Genomic DNA, 27,370 nt, shown 5'->3' on the forward strand with positions numbered 1-27,370 from the left:
TGGCCCTAGTCAATGAGTTTGGGATGGATAAGATGTAGCTCATGTGAAGTGGGAGGGGTTACGGGGGTGATGGTATTGATGTAAATGTCAAGGAAGATATCTTTCTCATATTCATAAGGCATTTCATGGAATTCCTCTTCGTCAGCACTTTCGATATCCAAAGAAGGACTAGAAGGGGCACCAACGATAGTAATCTTAGGCACCGAGGTGTACCCCAAGCCTCTGTTGTATCTGTAGGAGATAGGATTTGTGGGTGTTTTTCTTCCTTTCTCCTCTGGTCCCAAGCCATGTCCTTTGTAACCCATTCTTTCAACTATGGCAGATGCTTTTGGGTACATTTTTCTAGATATTCTTGCTGGATCATTATCCTCTTCCTGGTACAACCAGGAAGAGACATTTTCTTCCAGGCTCTCCTCATTAAGTGGGCCCCATTGCTGGAAGGTGGTATTTTGGTATTGCATGATTGGTTTTGGGTCCTTTTTGAGCTCTTTTGGTTTGCCAAATGACTTAGGAGAGAGAGGGAGGTTGCCTATTAATAAGACATCCTCTAATTTGTATTCTCCATTGCCATTGTCCAAGATCTTGATTTTATTATCTGGTTGGGATGATGCGGAGGCAACATTTGATTTGTCAAAGGGAGGTGTTGGCGAGGGTCTGTTTAATGGGCAATGATATGGATGGTTTTCCTCTCGAAGTTTGCAATACTGGAAGGATTGTGGATCACTTTTGATAGTTATCTCTCTTCCATTGAAGGGGAATTTGATGCATTGGTGATAGGTGGAGGGTACAACCTTCAAGGAGTGAATCCATGGCCGGCCAAGGAGAATGTTGTAGGGGAGATCAAGATCTAGTACTTGGCAAGGGGTTTCAATTGTAATGGGGCCCACTTGAAGAGGTAAGGTGATCATACCCTTTGAAACTATTTCCGCATCATCATATGCCTTTATTATGATCCTTCTTGATGTGTCTATCAGATCCTCAGAAAGTCCCAATTGTTTTATTAATTTGTATGTACACAGATTAAGCCCGGATCCACTGTCTATCAGGATACGTTTGACCTTGTGCTTGTGGATAAGAGCTTCGATGTGCAAAGGTTTTTTATGGTCTTCATCTACGAGCGCATCTTTGGAAGTAAATACAAGGTGTTGTTGGGTAGCAAGGTTTCCAATGAGGGCTTGGAATTGGGTGGCATTGATGTTATCAGGAACGCGTGATTCAAGAAAGGCTTGTTCCAAAATTTCTTTATGGACCGGGCTTGTTCCAAAATTTCTTTATGGACCGGGGAAGTTTTAAGAAGTTCCAAAATGGAGATCTGAGCGGGGGTGTTCCCAAGTTGGTCCAGGAGGTCATATCGGTGGGTGGAAGACATGGGCGGGGGGTTTGGTGGGGGAGGGACTCCTTGGATGGTGATTTTACCTCGGCGCATAGTTGCATTGCAGTCACTCTGGAAATGGGAGGTGGAAGGTGTGGCGCCTTGAATGACTATCCTAGTAGGATTTGGTCTGCTTTGGGAAGAAGGAGGATTAACTCCTTGGATGATGATGACATTGACATGAGTGTCTACAGGTTCAATGCGACCTACTAAAAAATCAAAGCCAGTTATGTGATTAGCCTAGTCGTAACCCATTGCATTAGATGATGAGCCTTTTCCTTTAGCATGCTTCGGGAAGGGTTCTTTTTACATTTTGAGTTTGTCATTGTTATTACCAGGTTTTGTATTTGCTACTTCAATCTCACCTCTATCAATGAGATCTTGTATGTAGATCTTTAGTTTCATACACTTTCGTGTATCATGTCCCTTAATACGATGGTATTCACAATACTCATTTTCATTATACCATCTTGGTTTAGGTTGATTGGGGTCAAATAGGCGAGTGACTGGAAAAACCACTACACCTACTTGGACAAGTTTTTGAAACACCATTTCAATAGGCTCAGCAAGAGGAGTGAAGTCTCTTGGGGTCTTGTTATTCAATCGGGGTGGTCATCCCTGGATTGAGACATTGTTGTGAGGTTTTTGGGATTGATTTTGATTGTTTTGATTATTGAATTGATGATTATTGGTGGTGGATTTTGGGGGAGCGGCCACAGTTTGGACCCGCTTTGCATCAGTTACACCATCATTAACCATGTTTTCATTCTTAGACCAGAATTTTGGCTTGTCATAATGATAAGAGGAAGAACTTTGTGTTGATTTCTGGTAATGTTCCAAGGTTCCTTCCTCCAACAAGACACGTTCGAGGGTGAGGTTCTTATCGGTCAATTTTTGGAAGGATTTGATACATTGGGATATTAAGGGTCTCGAAAGTTTAGGCACCAAGTTCTTTTGAAATAGCTCAATTTGATGTTGTTTTGGCATGTCCCAATGGAATATTTTGATAAGATGTCGCCATCTTTGTAGGAAATTGGCAAAGGTTTCTCTGGGTCTTTGTTTTGTATTGCATAGGTCCATCATAGAAACATCATTAACCATGTTGTAAGCATAGTGGGCCATAGTTTTTTCTGCCAAGTCTGGAAAGGAGACAATGGAACCTCACGGTAGAGATGAGAACCATGTCAGGGCGTCTCTCGTGAGACTCTTGGGAAAGAGTTTGTGAAGATAAAGGTCACTATAGGAAACTTCTTGGCATAAGATGTGGAATTCTCGGACATGGTCACGGGGGTCTCCTTTGCCTTCATACTTGGTGAATTTGGGGATCTCAAATCCTAAGGGATAGGGTGCAACTGATATAGACGGGTCATAAGGACAAGGGAAAAACTCTTCAAATGATTAAGTTTTCCTTTTATTAGTCCTTTGTTTCATGTCCTTGATGATATTTTTCATGTCTTGAATTTCCTTGATGAGATCTTGTTGTGGAATTTGATAATGATGAATTGTATTTTCCCCAAGAAGTGGGTGAGCCAAAGAAGGTGCACCACCACCAATGTATTGATATGATGAGGAGGCAGGAACGTGGGATGTGAGGACCGATGTCTTGAGGATTTGTGTGATAGTTGGTTGCGGTCCGCAAGTTGTTGTGATGGGATTGAGTATGACCCGAATGAAATTTGCGATATTGTTGGCAGGAAGGGAAGTTTGTGGAATAGAGACATGTGGTTGAATGGAAGGAGGTGGTATAGAAGTGTGTTGGAGAATAAATTAGATTGGATTTGATAGTGGTATAGATGGTAAGGAGGAAGAAGGTGGGATGGAGACCACAGTGGGAGGTGTTGCGGGTGGCATTGATTGAGCTGGGATGATTGATGGGGCTGCTATTGATTGAGTTTGAATAATAGGTGCAACACTTTGTGTGGGACTGAGGTCTCCTTGTGGTTGTTGGGCGAGAGTGGATCTATTAAATTCAGGTGGAAGTTGAGCTCCACTCTCAAGGAGAGTTTTTAGAAGTGTAGTAGGATTGTGTTGAATAAACTTTTCCATCATCTCTTGGTTATAAGAATCCGCTAGGAAAGTTTGCACTTCTGGAGAGAGTTCATCTTGGCTAACCATGCTAGGATTTTGGCTTTGATCTTGATTGCTAGGTTGCCCACTTTGTGTAGGATCTTGTGTGGGATCTTCATATAGGGCACTAATATCCGGCATGCCATATTGTTGTTCAGCCATCTTTCTCTTTTGGGGTCGAGTTGCAACCATACATGAATAACCTTGGAAAATTTTGGAGGGGGAAATTTGTAATGAAAGGACTTAGCAAGATATTTATGGAATTTTGGATTATCTTTTATGACAAGGGATTTTGTTGATTGGTATGGTTCTTGGATTAGAGCCTGAATTTGATTAGGATTTGACACCTTAGTCCTTGGATGAGGATTTTAGGTGGTGGATACAACCACAAGCAGGGTGATGGCCAAGTTGTGTAGAATTTAGACCTTGGATTGATGATTAAAAAGCCTCTCTTATACCAAGGGTTGGCTAATGACCCTAAGCAAAGTAAAGATGTGAGTTAAGAGTCTTGATCGACTCAAAAGGATCAGGCAAAAGGTGTTTGGAGAGGATTCCCCTTCAAGCACAAGAGTCAATTGATTAATGATGAGGTCTAAATGGAATTTCACAAGGCATGTAACCTTAATGTGAGGTTAAATTGGATTAGAGGATAATTAGATTTGAATTTTGATAATTGATTTGATAGTGGAGGGAGATTGATTTGATGTGCTAAGTCCTTGGGAAATTTGAGGATGATTGATGGAGGAGGTATGATAGTGATGGCTTAGAAGAAACTTGATGACTAGGTTGTTCTTGGCATGAACATGACTCAATGGAGGATAGATTCGAATGACAAGTTATATGAAGGGACACGACCACCCTGATTTGGATGATACTTGGTGTTTCAAAGGACAAACTTGAATGTTGATGGAGAGGATGAACTCTTAGCTTCTCTCTTGGGCTTATGAAACATGGGAAGGACAGAGTTTTGACGCAATTTTGGACTTTGTGTGGGTAATGACTTGGACAATTGTTTGTGTCTTGACAAATGTTTTTGCAAAGTGTTTGGGGATAGTGATGTATTTTTAGTCTTCTCTTTGCAAGTATGTATCAAACAAAGAAAACACAATGATCAAATGCATATTATCTCAAAGACACTCATGCTCATATACAACATTCTTAAGGTTGGCAAGGACAATAGTCTCATTGGATCCCAATCGGTTTCCCAGCTATGCTTACCCAGAGTGGACACTTAGATGCTTGACCCCCTCCCCTCCATGACACTCACTTCTCAGATCAGCCAAGCATCAATTCCCATGAAAAACTCCTCATGGTGAACTTTGTGTCTTTACTAAGGGCCATAAAAATATGGGTGGCTTTGGAGGTCCGACCTCTTGCACCAATTACTAGAAGGTTTTTGGCCACTATGAACAAGATGTTTAGTAAGTCTTCACATTAGGAGCTACCCTTCGAAGTTGCGCAAGCGCAATTGAGGCCTATAGCCCAACGAAGCACCAAAAAATTTGTAGTCATGCAAGTGTGATTGAGATCTCTAGGATCCTACTAAGCACCCAATGTGAGAGTCAGCTCTCATATAGCCCTAACCATTGACCCTTTCATAGTCAATGGCCTATTTATTATAGTGAGTTGGGAACCCCAGGTCTGGGTGTACTCACTTGGGTCATTCCCCTCTTACCTTTTCAAAGAGCAAGTTGGGAGGGCAAGCCCGCTAGATGTAAACATGCAATCAAACAAGAAAAGGTTGGAGGGTCTGGATTTCTGATCGTCTAGCTAGACGAGAGCACACTCTCCTACCTTTACGCTTTTCTTAAAGACACATAAGACAATGGTTCATTCCATTTTAATTAATATCTAGGTCCCTAACTAAAATAAATACACAATGTTTGGTCGGATTTCTTAGGCAACCTGCAAAACAACTTGATTAGTAGTTTGAAAAATAGAGTCTTCAACAAGCGTCCTACAAAAGACAACAAAATGACAAAAATATTGTTTTTTTTGAATTTTTGCGAATAAGTAGAAAAACATGAATAAAAACTATTTTACTAATGACAAATGTGGATTTGGAGGAAAATTTGATGGGTAAGTGGTGTTTGACTAGGTTTTTGCTACTTTCCAAGGGATAAGCAAGCAAAAAATTGGGGATTTTGGAGGAGAGATGGAGGAATAGAAAAATTTGTCCAAGAGGGACAAAGAAGCAAAAGTTGGAGACATACAATATGGAAAAATTTGGAGGTGATTGGATAAAAGGGGAAGGAGTTATGGAAAACCTTAAAAATAGAGGAATGTGTGATTTTGGGATAAGGTCCTCAAGGAAGGAAATGTGCAAAATGGCAATGCGGGGGATCTAGTGAAGTTTGGAGGGAAATGGAGTGAAGATAAAAGTAGATATGGCAAAAAAACAGAATGAATTTTACTTCTTTTTTTTTCCTAAATTTAATAGTTACACTAAACAGAAAATAATGCCAAAGGTCTGGATTTCTGATTGTCTAGATAGACAAGAGCATACTCTCCTACTTTCACACTTTCCTGCGGTCAGACAGATTATAATTAAACAGAGCTGAAACAAAATTTTTAATTAATTTCTGCGATTAGATAGATTGTTAAAATTAAACAAAAATAGAAACAAAAAAGAAAGAAAAATGAAACATAATTTTTTAATTAATTCTTGCGATCAGACAGATTATTAAAATTAAACAGAAACAGAAAGATAGAAGAAGAAGAATGAGGAGGAGATGGAAGAATGCGCAGAAATACAGAGCCACCAAAGATTTTTTTTGTTTTTCTACAATTGCGCTATTCCGGAACCTGCGTCTCACAACTCACAAAAACTCAAAAAAAAAAACATTAGTTCTTAGGGACATGGGTCTCACCAAGCATGCTAGAATGAAGAGGGGAAAAAGACCCGTGAGGTGGATTAGGTAATAAGCATGCAAATCAAACATGGAAGCATATGAAATCAAAGACATAATTTGAAATGCATGAAAACATGAATAATGAAAATGCATATACCTCACACAATCCTTTTACTTTCTCCTTCGGATGGAGCTTGATGAAGTGAAGGTGCTCTTGGGTGATGCTCCACTTAATGTGCTCCTCTTGCTTGCTTGCTTGATGTGGATGGCTCTCCAATGTTGTGCACAAATGAAATGGATTTGGAAGATGATAAGGATGAGATGATCAAGTGTGGATGAGATATGATTTCAACATGATAAGGTCGCCAAGATGATTTTCTAGGCTCAAAAGGACAGCATAAGATTACTAAACTTGGAGATGAAAAATGAAGGGATGGAGTCCTCAATTTATAAGAGGAGGAGAGGAAGAATGGACGATTGAGATGGATTCAAGATGAAGAGCTAGGATTGCTTGTGAGCTCACACAAGGTCCAAGAGAGGGTGTGGAGACCAAGAGATATGCCTTAAAGACATTTCTTGTCTCCACACTCCTCAAGGTACATTGGGAAGAATTCCCAAAGTACCTTAAGAAGAGAAAAGTGCATTGGGAAGACTTCCCAATGTGCCTTGAGAGGAGCAAGGGATGTGACATTCCTTGAAGAATGGGGAGGAGGAATTTAAAATTCTCCAAAAAGGGATAATCATGGGGAGAGGAGATGCCTAAAGGATTGTGAGATTTTGAAGATCTCACATTCACCTAGGAAAAGAGCATTAAAATCTAGTGGTTGGATGGAAGGGACAAGGAGTTGACTTCATGGCTAATCATAATGATTAGCCATTAGCAACTCATTAGGAGGGAGATTAGAGGAAATGTTAGGTGGGATTAGGATTTGTAGGAGGATTTGCCTAGGAGAGAGAATGAGTGGAGAGAATTTAAAAATTAGAAGAATAAGGTTAAGTGAGTTTAGGGAGTTTCTAGAAGACTTTATTAGGTTAATGATGAATTAAGAAGATGTTTTGTAGGAATCATGTGGGTTAACTAATTAATTGTTAGCCAAGAAGAAGATTTGTGAGGATTTAATCTTTTAGAAGAATAAAGAAAGGGATTGATTTATTAAATAAATTAGTCACATACTATAGTGACAATATCAATTATATTTAATTAATATTGAGGAGAATTTGAATTAACATAATTAATTAATTAATTATGTGAAGAATTAAAAATAATTATTTTTAAGTGTCTACACTATATAAATAAAATATTTATATAAAACCTATATATAGCATTCCTTTCATTAAAAGATCACTTCAAAAGACAAATTTCTTCTTGATAAACAAATATATATAGCAAATTACATATAATAATTTAAATTTAGAAATAAATTAATACTCCGTTAACAAATTTTCTATTTGTAAAACACTAGTCAATTATAAAATACGCTAACATTTTGCAAGCCATTGTAGAAAATTCCCCCTGTAGTTTGAATAGCAAGGGATGAAACAATTTACGAAACAATTTACTTAAAGAAAAAACATACTATTATCCCTTATATTCCAGAAAACGCTACCAAAGAAAATGCAAATTAGCTATATTTAAGATATACTGTTCTAAAACACTAATTTTTTTTTTAACCATGGCTAAGAAAAATACACAATATCCCTTTAATTTCAAGGCCACACGAGATTGTATTGTGTTTCTATAATATGTAAAGAAAGTGGCTTACTATCTGCAAAAAAATAAGTTTTTCAGTGATATTGAAGCGATAAGGATCAAACTGATAAGGAGATAAATGGAGAGATAAGGATTGGAGAGATAAGGGGTTTAGAGTGATAAGGAGAGACGAGATTAGATAAGAATGGAACAAAGAGATATAAGGGTGTTAATGTTGAACATATTTGAGGATGAGACCCTTCAAATATGTGGTCTCACTGGTTCATAACTCCGATCAAAAGTGACTCGACTTCGACTTCGAATTCTTACTGAACGTGTGTATGTGTGTATGAAAATATATTAATAATAACAATAAAATCTATTAATTCATAATATTAACACAATTGCAAAATATTATATAATAATATATACAATATAGAACAACAATTAAATATGGAGCTCCTTAAATCTCCTACTCTGCACTCGGTTAAGGTTTCTAATCAATATAGTAAATTTTCTCCTGGTGTGAGCAAACTCTCTGCACATTTAGTATCCATCCTCTAGTTGTAAAAGCTCCAAAAATTGTTGCTTCAAGAAAGATCTCTACTAAATCGGCATTCGGATTTTGTCTTGTTGATGGCAACTCTAGCGATCCTCCTTTCTCTAAGGAATTCGCTATGACCTCTAATGCTCCGATCCTCTTGCATACCCTATGTTTAGTGATAGTGACACATTGGATGATGATCTAGTTTCTCGCATACCATGGGTCTCTGATGCTCACAGATTTCAGAGCGATGGAGGGGCCTCCAGTTGGGGAAAGGTATGCCTTAAACCAATTCCTTTGGGTGGCAACAATGAAAATTCTTCATTTGGCTGTAGAGTTTCAAGTAACTAATCCATCTCTTGCATTGAATTGAAGGATTCTGCTTCAAATCCAGAATATCGAAAGCCCATTTTTTGCTGTGCTGACTAGGATAAATAAGTGTTTGAGTATGAATTTAGTAGCAAAACACAACTTAATTTGCAAATTTCATAATATTTAGCGTAGCTTGGTGGAGTTAAATAAATGGATTAGGTAAAAATGGCAACCTATTCTTGATGGAGAGATTCGTATTTGTCCTTGTATGAACGACTTCTTTTATGTGATATGTAAATCTATCGAGGATAGATATTTGTTGTTGAAAAAAGGTCTAAAGATGTGAGATGATGCCATTCTACGCATGAAACCCTAGTTTGAGGAGTTTGATCCTTTTTTCTGAAATATTTCTATTTCTCTAAGGGTTTCTCTTGTCTACAATCAAGAATTTTGTTAACAAATTTGTCTCGAGGCATATATCTTCCAATTATAAATCTTCTTTCATTGTTCAATCATCATTTATGTTTTTCACGAATTTTAAATTTATAGCTTTGTTTTTATTTGGGATTTTAATTTTTTTTAATGGTAACAAAGCCATTTGGTCCTACATTCTTTTGAGTTTGGGAATTTGTTTTCTAGGTGATGAGTTTTATTGTGTAAGAGACATGGATGGAGATGAAGTAAAGAGATGGTAGCAGACACCATCCTTTGATGGACATAGTTATGATGCTTGGACAAAGAAGATGAAGACCATCATGGTTGCAAAAGATTTGTGAGAGCTTGTACTCAATGAGTTTATAGATACAAATGAACCATCTTAATTTGTACCCCTCACAAACAACCAAAACACCTAGTTGAGGGAGACAAGGAGGAAAGATGCAAAAGCATTAAGTCTGACTGAAGCAACCTTGACAGAGACCATTTTTCACAGAATAGTAGTAGTTAACTATGCCAATGAAGCTTGGGATATTTTCCAAAGTAGTTATAATGGGACTAATAAATTCTTTTTGGTGAATCTCTAGATGATTTAAAGAGATTTTGAGACTCTTCAAATGAAGGATAGTAAGTCTATTTCAGACTTTCACACAAGAGTCTCTGGTTTGTAAAACTAACAAGTGGAGAAACCATAGAGTAACAAAGGATTATGAAGAAATATTCTAAAGTTTTCCCTTTATGTTTAATACAATTGTCATTTCCATTTAAATAGGAAAAGAACCTCTCTACTTTGATGGTAGATGATTTAATGGGTTCTCTTCAAACCCACGAGCAACACCTAAATAGGTCTACTATATCTTACCAAGAGAAAAATTTCAAAGATCAAGGCAATGTAGGAGGTAGGGAGAGAAGAAACAATGCTAGAAGGAGCTCAAGAGGTAGAGATCATGGCAACTCCAAACAAGGAAGTGTTGGAGGAGATAGCTCAAGAAGAGAGAACAACCAAGAGGGAGTGAAAAGCTCTTAGACTAGCTTCAAGTAAGGTAGTAAGATCTATAGTCAAAGTCAAAGGTATGCCAAAATTAATGTTGAGTGTTATTATTGTCCTAGATTTGGGCATTATGCAAGTGAGTATTTGGACAACAATTGTAGAAACCACATGAGTGTTAATTAAAGTTTGTTTTCTTTAATTGATAAGAATGTAAAGTCTAAGATTAAACTGAGGAAGAATGCAATCTTTCTATTTTTGGTCAATGGGTCTATTAGGATTTGTACCAACCAAGGTGAGAAGAAAGAGATTGAAAATATTTATTTTTACGTAGGTATTAAGTACAATCTCATGAGTTTTGAATAATTGATCCAAAATGGATACAAAATGTTGATGGAGAAGGGTGAATGTGTTCTTTTTCACAAATATGAGAGTAAGAATATAGTTGTAGTAGTTCAAATAACAAAGAACCAAATGTTTTCATTGAGAATAGAGACTTGTTTCTCTTCTTATTCAATTGTTGCACATCACAAGCAAGGAAAAAGTGTAGCACTACAACAAGTAGCTCTCAAGAGTATCATTCAAGAACCCTCCAAGCTATGGCCTCTTAGCTATGGACACTTAGGCTATGATAGTTTGAGTATTTTTCCCCAGAAAAGAATGGTTAATGGTTTGCCAATGATTAAAAAGACTAGTATAAAGTGTGATGCTTGCATTTTGGGTAAGAAACATAGGAAGGTCTTTCAATTGGGCAAGTCTAGAAGGTTAAAGAGTAACAGTAAAGCTAGTGCATGTTGATTTGGTTGGCCCTATGAAAACAATTTCCATTGGCAAGAGCCAATATTTAATGAACTTTATTAATTATTTCAATCATAGAATATAGGTCTATTCTGGGTAGCATGAGTCTCAAGCGTATGATAAGTTTTTGTTGTTTAAGGCCCAGGCTAAGAAGGACAGTGGGCTTTACATTGAGGTCCTAAGATCAAATCATTGGGGAAAGTATAACACCAACGCTTTTATGAATTTTCGCAAGAAAAATAGCATCAAGAAAGATATTACAACCAATTATACTATGTAGGAAAATGGAGAGGTTGAGAGGAAGATTAAAATTATCGTGGAGATGGAAAGGAGCATGCTAAAATAAAAGAGACTCCCAAATCAGTATTGGAGAGAGGTTGTAGCAACAAATATTATTTGATAAATAGAAGTCCAACTAATGTGATTTGTGAAAATATTCCACAATAGGCATGGTCAAAATGTAAGTGGATAATTGAGCACTTGAGAGTGTTTAGATGTGTGCAATATACTCATGTACCAAAGGAGAAGAGTAAAATGTTGGATGACAAGGGTGATAAATTCATTTTAATGGGCTATAGAGTTGAGTTCAAAGTTTATAGGTTGTACAATCCCATCGCCAGAAAGATCATCATTAGTAGATATGTTGAGTTCACTAAGAATTAGTCATGTGATAGCTTGGTTGAGAATTCTTCATCCACCTTTGATGGAGTCCCCATCGATGATGAAGATGATGAGTATAAAGATCAACAAGATCTTTCAACAACAAATATGGAGAGCTCCAAGTAGCTAAATATGGGCATAATTAGCTTCAGAGGTCTCTTGACTTAAACAAGTAGTTAGATAGATTGTCTTAGAATTCAATTGTAGAGAGATCCAAGTGGGTTCAAATAGATTTGTACATGGATAAACAGATCTAGGTATCTCTCAATGCAATCAGGAAGAAAGGCAACCAGAGAATTGACTTAAGAGAGCTCCTGACAACTCTGAGTCAGTCTAGATGGCTTTGGGTAGCTTCAATCAGAGTATGCATAGTATTAAAAAGAAGAGTAGTGAGAGTTTTTTAGCATCCTAAAATCGTACCCCTTGCAATTTTGACCGTATTTTGGGCCCTCACCTTATCGGTCTCATCGCCATGCTTGTTTGAGACCATTTTTTACCTCTTTTATGCAACCAAATGTCATTTTTCATCTTGCACCTTGCATGGCCACCTTGATCTTTCCCCAAAATAGGGCAAGACCAAGGCATGGCACCCTAGTCCCAACTAGGACCAGGGCATGGTGCCCTTGGATCCCCTAAAGGGGACCTATCTTGGCCCCTCTCCCTTGGACCTATCTCAAATGTGAGCAGGAAATGAATCCCCTATGTCGGCCTTAGTTGGAAAATTAAGATATTTGACAATTGACAAGTACATAGGGAGATTTTGCCCTCATTTGCGATCCACCATCATCATAAGGTGAGAGCACGATAGTGATCATAAGGCAAGGAGACTACATCAAGCATTCTTAATTCCTTAAGGCTGCATACTCTTCATCTATCCATTGGAGCGACATTACACCATTCATTTGCAAGCATGTGTGTGTTAGGGTTTTTCCATGTTCATGCGATTTCATACAATATATGTGATTACATCTAAGAAGAAAAGCATTTACCATAATCAATTACAGATCTGAAGGTATACCTTTCTATCATTTATTTCAAGCATTTGCAGTATTTCATTCAAGGTTGATTCCAAACCAAGGTTTAACTAAGGCAAACTTCTATTCCCAACACCTTTCTTCTTCTTTTTGTGTATAAGAAATAGGTGTGCAATTGTACTTTTGGAATTAAGATTTATTTGCAGAGAGGGAAAAACCCTTTTCGACATGCAAAAATTTCAGAGGACCAATAGGAGGGCACCCCTATTTGGACACATAGTCTGTAGAACTTTTATCCGATTTTATAAAGCAACTCCGAAACCCAAAATTCTTAGATCCATGTCCACGTTTGAATCCCAAATTTGTAGCTCACTATTTTCGCATACTTTGTCTTCAAATTCAACACTTTAGTTATTCAACTTACAAAAGAGGGTCAAACACACCAAACCCAATCAATCTACTTAGTTTTCAGTCCTTGCATCATCTAGGATTGGAACTAGTGGATTCAACCCCTCTTTTGAATGTAAAGTTATCAAAGTGAAAATTGAGCTTAGTTAATTCTCTCTTCTTTCAAGTACTGAATTGGCTAAGCCTTCCGATTTTCCACTTTACATTTTGGTGAACCCGACGTCTTACACCATTAATTTTTATTTTTTTTTCAGATCTGAGTGTATCCAATATAGAATTCAAATTTTAATTTGCAAGTTTGATTTCCTTACAAATTCTAAAAATTTAGAGGTTAATTTCACTAAAACCCTAATTTTTGAATTTAAAATTGAGCTTGTGATTTTCATAATCTGGATTAATTATTTTAGATCTGAGTATTCATTCAATTTGCAAATTTAAAATTTCATCTACAAGTCAAATTTCACAATTAATTTTTCAAATTGAGCGATTAATCTCAAAAACTTTAATTTTTTTAAATTAAGCTTGTGGGTTGTTTAAATTTTCACTCTTCAAATTTGGTTGCTAATTTAAAATTCAAATTCAAAATTTCCACCTTGGATCAAATTTAAATTTTAAAATTAAGTGGTTAAAATAATCTTTTGCATTTTCCAATTCCAAATTCAAATCTCAAATATAGTTTCAAATCTAAATTTTAAATTAAGTGGTTCCTTTTACAAGACCCTAATTTTAAATTTTTTGTGGATGATTTCAAATTTTAAAAAATTAAGAGGTTATTTAACAAAGCTCTACTTTTGACATTAATTTTTATGGGACAAATTCAAATCTTCTAGTGGATAATTTTAAATTTAGATTAAGAGGTTATTTTCGAGGCCCTAATTATAAATTTCAATTTCCTTGAAGGTTTCATATTTTTTCACAAATTGAATAATCATTTCTAAAAATTTTGAACTATTCAAATTCCAATTTCCAAATCTCAATATTCAAATTCTCATTTTCACATTTTTCAAACTTTAAAAAATCAAATTTGAATTTTATCAATTGAAATAAATTAAGTGGTTTTATTATAAAATCCTAATTTTATTTTCAAATAATTTTCTTGAACTTAAATTTCAATATTAATCATGGCATTTAATGGACTTGATCTTTTTACTATTTCACATATGGTTGCATTATTTTTTACATACATTTATTAGAATCATGTGTTGGATAATGGCTTATTTCACTTCATATTACTTCTTTTCATTCATAGAACTTGGACATATTGTATTTTTTGATATTCCAAGTTGATTCATTTTCGTAGATTAGATCTCAAAGCTTTCATTTTTTGTATATGTTGTACTATGGTGATATTTTTGGGCAAATGCATTTCATACGTAGATCACCTAAAAGCTTTTGTAGATCCTAATCCTAGAGATGACAATGAGAAACCTAATACTTGTACCTCTCCTATGGTATCTAATATGAAAGAAGAAAGAGCTAATACTCCTATCAATGATCTCTCTAATGGAGAGCAAGCATCGAAGAGAAACATGACCATGGTTTAGGAATTAACCTTGATTAAAATATTGCAAAAACTGCAATGAATAATGGATGGATATACTTTAGATCTACAATTATTGATAATGATGATTTTTTTCTTGAATGTAATCACATATGTTGTATGAAATGGCATGAATATGAAAAAATCCTAATCACACACACATGCTTTCATATGAAAGATGTAATGTTGTTCCATAACTGATGAATGAAGAATACAACCTTGAAGACCTCTAGAGATTCTTGATGATGAATACTTAAATTCTTGAATGCTTGATGCCCTGTGATTATAATTTCATTCTCCTATCCATGTATTGTATCTTATATCCAAATGAGAGGGTAAAACCTCCTTATATAATTGCATGTCAAAACACATGTTAATTTTCTGACATAGGCTGACACGAGGCTAGGTTTACTGCTCAAGTTTGGAAATGCTTGTGGGGTTCAAATGTGGCCCCAAATAGGGAGTGCCAAGGCATGGTGCCATGGTCCTAATGAGAACCAAGGCACCATGCCCTAGTCCTACCCCATTTTAGGGTCAAAACAAAGGGGCCGTGTGATATACGAAGTGAAAATAAGACCATATTTGCATGGTGTAAGCAAAATTAGGTCTTAATCAAGCAAATGAGGACAAACACTAAGGTGAGGGCCCCAAATGTAGACTAAATTGTAAGGGAGTATAATTTAGGATGCTACAAGGGGTAAGACTAGAGATCCTAAAAAATAACAACATCCTCCAATAGAAGGAAGAGTCCAAAATTGTAGTAGGAACAAAGGAAATAGATCTCTCTTTGGTTAAAATCCCTTAGGGTAGCCAACTCTCAATGCTCCTCCAAAAACCTCCCACCACGACATGAGGAAAACTATCTCCATAAAGAATATTATCACCCTCAAAAAATACCAAATCCAACCCCCATAAACACTAATTAATAAAAGATACTTTAAAGATCAAAGAACCTTGAAGTCCCACCTCCTTAGGGTTACTGGAAGAAGTAGAGTAAAAATAACACCCATTACCATTTCCAACTAGGAAAGGAGTACTAAAAGATAGTCTCATAACAGAGAAGGCAAAAATTCCCCATTGTAGAGACCCACAACACCAAGGAAACTGCCCATCTTTGCACAAAATACAACCTCTAGAGGACCATTTATACTAAACATAGGAGCCCATTGGAGCACCAAAACCTTCATCAAGATCCATCTCCATGTGAAGCTACTCCACCAATGAGTGAGAGTAGAATAGAAGAACAAAGCCCGAAAGAAAAAGAGGGCACATTTAGCAACATCACGCACTCTCCACCAATCATAATCCCCATCTTATCTATAAAAATGTACTCCACAAAAGGAGAACATATAGATCATAACCAATCATAGAGCAGAAGTACAACGAGAACCCACCAAGTGCACATAGCCCACAAAGGCAAAACTAGACCCATGATAACTTAATTCCCCAAAAAGAAAGTCAACCAGCAAGAATCACATGACACCCACCATCAACTAGAAGTAGGAGCGTAGATAAAAGAAGGGAAAGAAACGTCCCAAGAGGAAAACCTCCCACAATTGAACACAATTGCAACATAGAGCCCCAAAAATACAAAGAACTAAGCAAAATGAATCACACCATAAGCAATAGGCCAAGCACCAAAAAAACTAGCACCAAAACCTAGATCAGGAAAGAAGAGAACAAGACACGTATGACATAGTCAAAAGATGCTCCAACTGCACCACAACACGACAGACATAGAGAAAATAGCGGTAGAGTCCTTGAAAACGTGCAACACAAACCCCTAAGAGAGGGAAATCCTATAAAAAACCATCCTAGAAGGAAAGGAAGGAACACTAAGAAAGGAGGTATATCCAATGAGAAAGGACCCAAAAATGACCCCCTACCAAAAATAGATAGTGGAGAAAAAAGGCCAAAAGAACCCACTAGGAAACAAAGAAGAAAAAAGAGGGAAACAAAAACAACTTTCCCCATACCACAAGAACCTAGGGCATGGCTCCCCCTTAATATATAAGGTAAAATGGGGGATTAAGTTGCTAAAAAATGTGACTAGGGTATTGCCTTCACCTCATTCACATTTCTACCATTTTCTTGCTTAGTGAGTGTGGTTTGTGGGATATTCCATTTTCTTGTAGCCACCTTTGTTGACATATCATTCTCTTTTACTTCCTAAAGTGCCTCTACCATGTTTTTTGGTGACAAAAAATGTTCTTTGATAGTTTCTCGTCTCCATGTTGGAGGTGTTGAAACCTCCTCCTCAACTTCATGAGGTTATGGAGTGTTGTCAAAAATACATGGAGCCTCCTCATCTAGTTGGACTCTAAATCTCCTTTTGTTAGTGAACCTTGTAGTTTCCCTTCTTTTTGTAGGCCAAGATCTAGCTCCACGTGGATTTGTTATCTTCAAAAAATGAAATATAAATTTGAAATCAATGTTTACAATGATGCTTGAACATAAGATTTGAAAATATTTTTCGTAATGTTTGAACCAATGTTTTAGTATTGTATAGTACATTCTTAGTGTAACAGATGTGTTGAGAGTTTTGTTAAAAAATTAGTTGTAAACATCATAGACATGCACTTATACAACCTAAAACATTAAATGGCATAAACACTAGAACCCAAAATATCATAGCATCGTGTCGAGGCATAAACAATATAACTTACAATCATAAACACTATTTAACCTATAACTGCATGGAAATGCATAGAGAAGCTTGAACTATAAAAGAAACTAACCACAATAGCACATACAATAGTTGAATTAAAATTTTTGTAGCTGAATGACAATTACAACAAACATGGTAGAACATTACTTTTTTCTTACAAAGGCAATTACAATTGAGATGAGAAATTGAGAATAACACTTAGGTCCTTGGTGGAAAAGTAAAGAATGTCCTTGGTAGCCTGGGATCAAGTCTATAGGCCGAAAAGCAAAGGTGGTCTGGGTCTCAGGAGGATTCATACTTTAAATGAAGCTCTCTTGTCCAAACAAGCTTGGAGATGGTTTCATTCTGATTCTGAATGGTGCAAAATTTGGAGAAGTAAGTACTCTCTTCTGTCTTCTTCTCTCTCTTCTTTTCTTAATTCGGATCTCAGTATAAATGGATCCCATATTTGGAACCATGTCTCTAAATGTAAAGATGTGATTGCTAAACGATTGATATGGAAACTTGGAAATGGCAAAAAAGTTAGATTCTGGGAGGATCCCTGGCTTTTTGATAAACCCCTAATGGACTTCCATGAATGGGCCTCCCATGCCCCTTCCTGTATTGGCTCTTTTGGCTCCTTAGTGGCAGAATACTAGGATGGGAACAATTGGCAGAACATTGATAGTATCCACCCTAGCCTTTCTAAACTTAAGACCCATCTGTCTGCTATATGACTGAATAATGAAGAGGACTCCCTGATTTGGAAAAATGATCCCAAAGGTACTTTAACTGTGCCTTCATTCTATTGTGTCCTCCCCCCCCCCCCCCCCCTATAAATCCTTCCTAGTCTAAAGCATGGATAAAAGGTCTCACCCCAAAAATCATTTTTTTCTTTTGGACTATCCTCCAAAATAAGATCCTTACCATTGACAACCTAAAAGGCAAAGGTTTTGCCCTTCCTAATAGGTGTGTGTTGTGCTTTCAAGAGGAAGAGTCTGTGGACCACCTTGCCCTCCACTGTTCCTTCTCAGCCTCAGTTTGGAAAACTTTCCTCAAGAGCTTTAGTTTAGCTTGGGTGTTTCCGAGTAACATCAGAGATTTGTTCTCCTCTTGGAATATTCAATTGACTAACTCTTTTTTGAGATGTATGTGGCAGCTCTCTCTTCCTCACATCTTGTGGGGTCTTTGGAAAGAAAGAAACAACCGAATCTTCAGGGATGTCTCCCTAAATCAAGATACTGTATTCCAGAAAATTCAAAGGGCTATCCAGGAAAATATGGGAATCATGGAGGGTCCTTGTTACTCAAATAACTCCCTGGAGTCAAATATCTTAAGGGCTTGGAATATGAAGATCACCAATGGTCCTAATCTTAGCTACAATAAAAGGCTTGAAGCTAAATGGCAAACCCCTCCCCAAGGCTGGCTCAAAATCAATTTTGATGGCACAGCCAAAGATAACCCAGGTCCTTCAGGTTGTGGAGCTATTCTTAGAGATCATAGAGGAATTTGCAAAGAGATGATTGTTGTCCCTATTGGAGCCCAAACTAACCATAAAGTTGAAGCTATGGCAGCTCTTCAAGGCATAAACCTAGCCAAAAAATGGAATTGCCCCTATCTATGGATAGAAGGGGACTCGAATAATATAATAAAGTGCCTCAATGGGACTTCAAAACCTTCATGGTCAATTCACAACATAATCACTTCTGCTATTGACATTATTAGAACCTTTAAAAAATGCCATATCTCCCATATCTATCGGGAGGCCAACTATTCTGCTGATTGGGTTGCCAATGTGGTGGTTAAAAATGAGACAATTACCACATGGATGGGTGAGAACGGACTCCCCGAAGATGTCAGACAAATCATAAGTGATGAGAGATATAGAAGTACCCCAAAGACTCTTTATTGACAGGGTAATAATGAAAAGTACTGATGTGAGCACTTTGAGTTATTTCTATAATGAGAAAATCACTCATTATAACATAAATGCCATCAACTCCCGCGCTTGCTGGGTAATTGTTTTAGCTCTGAAAAGCTCTTTGTTTAACCAGCTCTACAAGTTTCAAAATTTGGCTGTGAGAAGCGACATCATGGGTGGAAATAGGAGACGATATGAGCCAAGTAGCTGGAAAGAGTGGAAATAGAAGGAAGAGGTGTGGGGTATTTTGCAGAAGGGTTGTCTCTCGAACTTCATAGAGAGACTCCACGGCCATGATGGAATGGTAACTAGCCTTTTCTGCAAAAACTGGAAGAAGGGCATGTTAAAAATGGGTGACCAAATGGTGGAAATTGATGAAGATTTAATTGCTAAAGCTACAGGTCTCAACAAGGAAGGTTGCAACTTCTACAGAGACAGGAAGGTGAGTACGGAAGCCATTCAAAGGTACCCAATTACTGAGAGAGAGAAAAAATGACTGGTAAAGTTGAGCAAAACCTACTACCCGCCTAGGGCTTTTTCCAAACCCTGGCGGGAAATTCTCTTTGTTTTAATGTGGTATATTACTCTAGATGGTAGGTTTATGAAAGTCTATGGGTATCATTTTGTTCTATTAAACCACTTTAGGCATAACGATAAGGTGAATTTTCCTTATTTCTTGCTTTGCTCAATGAATGCTTTCGTTAAAGCCTACAAAGAGAATCCTCTGGGCGATACTGCAATGCACCACGGCCTAATGGTCCTAATTTATGACCATTTAAAGGCCAGTCAAATTAACCGGATGCAATCCTCTGTGGACTCTGAGGAAGATATGTCTGATTCTTCTGTTTCGAAGGAGGAGGAATCCGACAATGATTCCTCGTCTGATACTAAGGATAGCTCTGATGATTCAGAATATGAGATTAGTAAGAAGAGGAAAACAAGACCCTCATCTTCCAAGGGCAAAAAACTTCAAATCAAACCCTTGATCAGCATCTCTTCGGAAGAAGAGGATTCAGATTATTCTGAGGAGAAGAAGAACCCTAAGGGTTGCTCAAGATGAAAATTAGAAACCAAGCCCAAACCTGGAAAAAGCATAAGAAAAAAGAGGAGACTGGCAAGGAACCGGAAGCTGACAAGCAAGCTAGGACCCTGGACATCGAGCACAACCTGGAAAAGGAGGCAATGGAAGAGACTCTCAGGGTTGCCGACACTATCTCCACCCTCCATATCCCTAAAGATGAATAGGTAACCCCTAGAAAAGTGACTCCCCCAGATGGCCCTCCTCCCGAGGGCTTGCATGGTTTTATGAAAACTATGGAATGGCCCATTGATGGTTACAAGAAAGCTGTGGATGAGTATAAAAAACTATGCAACAGAGTCCTGATTCTGGAGACCATTAATATAGTGGAGGGGAATACAATGGCTAACTACATTGAGGATCTGAAAAACACTATTGCTAAAGCAGAAGACATCAAAGATGCTTTGAACCCCAGGTTTGAGAAGATTGAAAAGGAGATGCTGGACAGAAAAAGCCTTGCGGAAACTAGTGAAAAAACACTCTCGGATACTGTCACTAATGTGGGAAAAATTGAGGAGTGCCTTAAGAATATCGCGGAGCAGAGCCTTAGTATTCTGAAAATCTTGGCCAATAATACTCATACCCTCATCAGTAAGCTTGATGATGACAAGGAAATCTAGGAAATTGACTTGGACGCTGAAGGTACAGGGGAAGCTCAAGGTCCCAGAACCCGCACCAGAATCAAGAGGAAGGAAAAGAAAATGAACAAGGATCTGGAAGAGCTGAAAGCTGTCGAGGCTACCTATGATGAGTTGGTGATAAAGGCAAAGGACCTGCTAAAAAAATTGCTGAGTAGCGTCTCCCCGGTTTCTTTGTTGTGTTTTGTTGTTTTGTTGCTTTGTTGTTCTTTCTGTTCGCTGGTCTTCTGGCCAGTCATTATGTATGTGGACTTTTAATCCTTTTGCTGCTCTTTCTCTTTCTATGATGTAAAGGTTTCGAGTCCTTAAAACCTATTTTTTAATCAATCAGAACACTTAGGTCCAGTTATAGTAAATTGGGACTAAAATTAAACAACACTCATAGCACTCAAAAGAGTATTTCAATATGCAAACATGAAATTGCAATGATTGAAACTAAACCTTAAGTCTATAAGAGACAATAGTAGTACTTAAATGGACACATACAACATTTAAGTTTGCCTATGTGACAGAGTAAGTGTATGTTGATGTGGACACACAAATTTTAAACATGCAGGCATAGTGAAAGGATTAAAAGAATATTTACAACTATAACAAGCACACAAATGATATTTACATTATTAAATAGGTAGCCATGGATAGAATAACTTAGAACCTCATAAATGATATTTGCATTATTAAATGAGCAATCATGGACAACATAACTTAGAACTCCATACAAAATATTTCTATTATTAAATGGGCAGCCATGGACAATATAACTTAGAACCCCATAAATGATATTTACATTAAGAAATAGGCAGCCATGGATGGTATAACTTAGAATCCAATATAAATATCAGTTGGATACAGATGCCCGCAATGACAATATAATTGAAAAACTCAACGACAGTATAACTTAAAACCCAAGAGTAAATAGAATGTAGGAATGCCTACTTGAAAATCAGTTTTGCTTCTCCTAATCAATTGCTCCTCCTCTATGACCTTCTCTAAAGCAATGTAATAAAATGAATTTGAGTGGATATCAAAGCTATTTGAATTATTTGCATTAATGATTTGTGGATTGGTTGTCTAATTTGGAGAAATTTAATATGTGTCCTACTATTTGGATTGTGTTTTTACATATGGATATTTGATTTCAAATTAGCTATAAATGGATGAATTGACTAGTTTCATCCATTGCTTGTAGTATGTAGTCATTCAATGGTGGCCTTACATCTTCTTGTTATTCGATACAAGGGCAAGGGGGGAAGTGGTAGAAATGCCCATTATGTGTGAACTTTAGTATGTTCAATGGGACACAATCTATTGGTTTTGGTTTGATAAGTGATGTGAATGTGGATTTGACTAATTGGTGATGGATCTGATTGATACTTGTGATGGGATGGAATGTATTGTAAAGTGATGACGTGGATTCACTTATCTTTTAGTACAAGTTAAAAAATTGAATGTCTAAGGCTCACTTATTTGCATAATTGTACCTTTTTTTGACTTATTAGGTGTGTTTATTTCAAAGTTATGACCATTTACATACCACATCCGCTGCAATATGTATTGTAACAATTGTCAAATGAATATGCTCTGATTTGAAAAACTGTACATGTATATACTTATATTTGACAAATCTATTTATATTATAAAACTATTTTCCTGCGTACAATGTCTATCTATTTAATCACTGCTGCTCATATTTTTTATGACGTGTTGACAACTTGACTATTTAACTATGGAGCCCATAAACTTCCACACATATCACCACTATTAGACCCCGCTCCACTTCTGGCTTCCCTCCCCTATGAAATTCAGTCTTAAATGGCAATGGTGAAAAGATTAACCGTGAGAAAACTATAATTTACGAGGAGTCGACTGTCAAAATGAATGTCATTTGACTGGATCAACGGTTATGAACAGAGGGCTCTTTAGTGTTGTCTGAGATTCCTCCCTCTCGCTTATCTATGTGGAATCTGAACCCAATCCCTCAAAAGATAGAGAAGACAAATCAAAGGTGCCTACTGGAGGCTAATTTTATGGACCATATCCATCTATGCCTCACACACGGAAAAGTATTTTGTCGCTATCATTAACAAAAGCTTGGTGTAAGCACCGACTTTAACATCTTGCACGGAAAGCAACTTATGCAAATTTGCCGGTCACTTGCTATGGTGGATATTATTTTTACATTTACTTCAGCAGCACGACGATTTGTCATGCCGGGCGGGAGAAGCAGTTTCAAATTTTTAAGGCATCCACCAAAGCTTACGAATCATGGCTGAGCCCCACACCAGCCACCTAAACACAGTCAATGCTTAGAGTGTGCTGGTTAAGCCCACAACATGACTTTGCATTATTACTTTTAAAGCTTCACTACCAATTCATAATAAGAGATTCTAAATAACCCAAAATTTAGGATGATCAAAAGTGCTTATTTCTTTATCGTATTTTGTTGAAATTGGAAGGATGGGTTTTCTTTCTAGGCTTCACAATCGGGCAAAAACATTCTTATCTTCGTGGCAACGCCTTCAACTTTTCTTGTATACTCTTTGCATATAGGTTTACCTTCAAGCGAAAGGCTTTGAACGTTTTTAATTCTTCTGAAATTTTTCCATTTTCTTTCTATATAATAAGTTATAGAAGAACAATCACAAATCTAACTTATAAACACTATCCACATAAAGCGATAATCAAATTTGATACCTTGCTTGGCTGTGTGACGGAAAAATTCCTTTTCCTGCTTAGGGAACGTATTCGCTGCTGACACCTGTAAAACGGATTGCCAGCATCTCTTTATTCTTAAATTTGTTATGAAGTTTACGATATTCCATTTTTTATTAAAATTGAAATGGCATCTATAAAGCTGCAGTTTTCCATGAGGATGAGAGTGTGCATACTTTGATCTTTTCCTTGGAGCTATTTTAATTTGTGGGCCATGGACGCAGGAATTCATTCACTGTCCAGTGTCTTGCAAGATTATGCACTGCGAATTCCAGTGGAATGGTTGGTAAGTCTTCTACTACTCACTAGCATGATGTTGCAGCTTGTTTTGGTTGTTCTTGGTGCCCGCAGATATAAGAGTTCAATTGGGTTTTATCGTTTTGTGGTGTGGGGGGCTTACATTTCTGCGGATGCTGTGGCCATATCTGCACTGGGAACCATGATGCATAATGCTAGGAATGGTATATATGGAATATGGGCTCCAGTGTTACTGCTACATTTGGGAGGCCCAGATGCCATAACCGCCTATTCCATGGCTGATAATGAGCTATGGCTGAGACATGGATTCACTATGGTTTATCAGGTTTCAGTTGCAACGTATGTTGTGTATTCATCAGCTTTGCAAGACGTAAGCGCGTTGGCTTCTGCTATACTTCTGCTGGTTGCAGGAGCCACTAAGTATGGAGAGAGGACGCTTGCCTTTTGGTTTGCTAGCTATTCTCAAATAGTTAAGTCATGTCTGCCAATTTCCAAATACATAAAGGAAAGCTCTTATGTGCATCGCCATGGGTATTTCATTATGGGAGAGGAGCAACTGCAGGAAATGATCGAAAAAGCATCTACATCGGAAGCGCGGCAAAAGGCGCCTTCACTGGAAGGAAGAGGGATAGTAACTATTTTGGATGTCCAGAGTGCTAATATTGAAGGGAAGGACTACAATCTCTGCTTTTCCCATGCCTTGTTCAAAATGTACAAGCGGAGGTTTGTAAATTTGTATTTTGATGAAGGAGAATGGAAGAGGACAAGAACTGTCTGGTTTGCGTTTACTGGAAAGGAAGCATTCGGGATTGTAGAGATGGAATTGAAATTCTTGCACGATGCCTTCTTCTCCAAGTGGAGCGGCACAACGTCTGGTAAGTGGGGACTACTAGTGCGCCTTCTAAACACCACTCTCATGGGAGCCGTGGGGTTTCTGATATTGAGAGAAAGAGAATACAGAGAACCACAGCGGACGGTGACATACGTTGTGATTTCAGTGGCACTTGTGGTGGAGCTGTTTCAATTATGCCAAATGATGATATCAAACTGGACCAGGGTCCACTTAATTTGTGCTCGTGTTGACAAAATTAAACGTCCCCACTCGCAGAGCGCTGTTAAGTGGTGCAGAATCTGCAGACTAAAGGTGATAGAGATTGCTTTGCTTGTGCTAGGCAAGGTTCGGAAGGTGGTGAGAGGAGATAGATACCAGAGCAATCGAATTCAACAACACTGCCTGCTACAGGCTTGGCTTAACAGGCCTCCTTTAATGTGGAAGAAAGTTGGACTAAAGGCTGATAATTTTATTGTAAGCGGATACATTAAACTAAGGCACATCCACAAAGTGTCTGTCCAAGAGGAGCTCAACGACTTCATTTTTAATATTCTAAAGGTCAGATGTTCTGTGCAGAATGACAGTGAAGCATGCAGAGATAGAATATACAACTTTGAGGAGGATTTGTTTGCAGAGGAAACCGAAATCATTAATTTGTGGCTGTTGAATGGCAATCTGCAGGAGGTCATTCTGATATGGCACATAGCTGCCACAATATGTGACAGCCGGAGAGAATCGTCAGAACAAAATGAGAATAACTATCTTCATTTGATTAGAATACTGTCAAGGTACTGTTCATATCTGTTACTGTCGCACCCCAATCTTTTGCCTCTCCACCCAGATATGGCAAGGATTGCATATGTGCAGGTTGTGGAGCAACTCACCTCGAAGGAATATATTGGCAAAGATCCTAGAGACCTGATAAACTGCAAGGGCGAAGGGATCGTAGGCAAGGCGGCAGGACTAGCCCGCTTTCTGATGGGGAAACAAGAAGAAGAAAGGTGGAAGTTATTGGCTGATTACTGGGGTGGGTTGGTGATATACATGGCTGTATACAATAAGGCACCATTTCATGCGGAGTGCGTGGGTGGTGGAGGGGAATTTCTGAGTCAAGTGTGGGTTTTATTGGGTCATATGGGATGTGGAGAACAGTCTGATTCTGCTGTGGGGAAGAAGATTGAGAGGTCGGCGGAAGGAGAACGCAGAGAACGCAACGAACGCAGAGAACGTAGACGAATTGAACGTAGACGCGTGGAACAGGAGCAGGAACGCAGAAAACGCAGACGCATGGAACAAGAGCAGGAAAGCAAAGAAGAGGATCAGGAACGCAAAGAGCAAGGAAGCATAGAAGAGGAACAGCAACGCAAGCGACGGGAAAGCCTAGAATTCTTGGAACAGGAGCGCATGCATCGGTAACTTCTGGAACGCATGGAGGAATGACAACGCATATGGTCTGTCACATTCCTGTACAAATTACGATGGAAATGAAATGGAAACAATTTCATTTATATTTCATGATATAGGCTATTTGTATATGTATTTTAATGTATTTTTTTGGATTCGATTGTGTGTATTTTTTTCCATCAACGTTTCGAATCACACTCTGTGATTCACCATGAGGATGAAAAGAATTCCAAAGACATGAAAGATTTCTTTCATGTCAAGGAAACGGTTTCCTTGACATTTCATGATATAAGGTTATTTGTATATGGTCTATAGTATCCTATATTTTTAAATAAAAGATGTATATATTTTATTTCTTAGAATTTAAATTTGTGATCTTTTTTTAAGAATATAATTTTTTCATATCTTTATCTATATAAAACAGTATCTGATTGTAAACTCTAGAGAAAATAATATACTAAGCTTAAAAACTTACAAAAGAATAGTAAAGAATAGTTTGTAAAAGTTTGTTTTTTATTAAGATAATTCTTTCTTTTAATATATTTTTAGCTTTTTGCCAAAAAAAAAATAGTATCTTTTAAATAAGTTTTCCAGCAAATAACAAACTGATATTAAAGTTAAATCCCTACTTTTAATGAATTTTTTTTTAGTTCTCAATTATTTTTTGTCATTCTCAAGGTGTGTAAGATTTGGTCAAGAATAGGTTTTTTGCACTAACCAACCATGTTGCATACAATACATTGAAACAAACGACAAAGACTTATTGAGAGAAAACAAAACATGCACTCAAAAACTCTATTTTCCATTTAGTAGGCCATGAACAATTTTTTTTCAAAGTTGTAGTGACAACATGATCGAAATAATAGTGAGAGAGCTTTAAAATTGAATACTAAGATACAACTAATTTTTTTAATTGAATATTGATTACAAATATCTTGTTCATACAAGCATCAACATTCGACCAACACAAGCTCATACAAGATAACACATTAGAAATCACTTATGGAACACCATGAGTCACTACTTACAAAACCATTTTTATTTAGAGACCATTTCAACTAGATCCAACTTTCCTAGCTAGAATGATTAAAGTATTGGCATTCCATCAACTGTGAATTCACTCAAACATAACATTCTTTAAATATGGATATTCTCTTATATTTTTAATTAATTCTCAAAGCTTCTCTTTGATAATAGCTTTGTAAGAGTTAGAAGGAAGTCTTTCTTGTGACCTTCTTAT

At 37.3% G+C, this 27,370-nt stretch overlaps 1 protein-coding gene across 1 annotated transcript; it reads left to right on the forward strand.

The window, feature by feature from the left end:
- The first annotated feature begins 23,566 nt into the window (after positions 1 to 23,566).
- On the forward strand, positions 23,567 to 26,416 carry LOC131873619 (uncharacterized). Its single transcript, XM_059216535.1, has one exon. The coding sequence runs from the start codon at positions 23,851 to 23,853 to the stop codon at positions 26,140 to 26,142; it is 2,292 nt and encodes a 763-aa protein (XP_059072518.1). The 5' UTR covers positions 23,567 to 23,850; the 3' UTR covers positions 26,143 to 26,416.
- The last annotated feature ends 954 nt before the right edge of the window (positions 26,417 to 27,370 follow it).

Source organism: Cryptomeria japonica, chromosome 2 (assembly GCF_030272615.1).
Source record: "Cryptomeria japonica chromosome 2, Sugi_1.0, whole genome shotgun sequence".
NCBI lineage: Eukaryota > Viridiplantae > Streptophyta > Pinopsida > Cupressales > Cupressaceae > Cryptomeria > Cryptomeria japonica.

Coding starts and splice junctions, on each gene's coding strand:
- LOC131873619 (XM_059216535.1), top strand. CDS start 23,851: ATGGACGCAGGAATTCATTCACTGTCCAGTGTCTTGCAAGATTATGCA.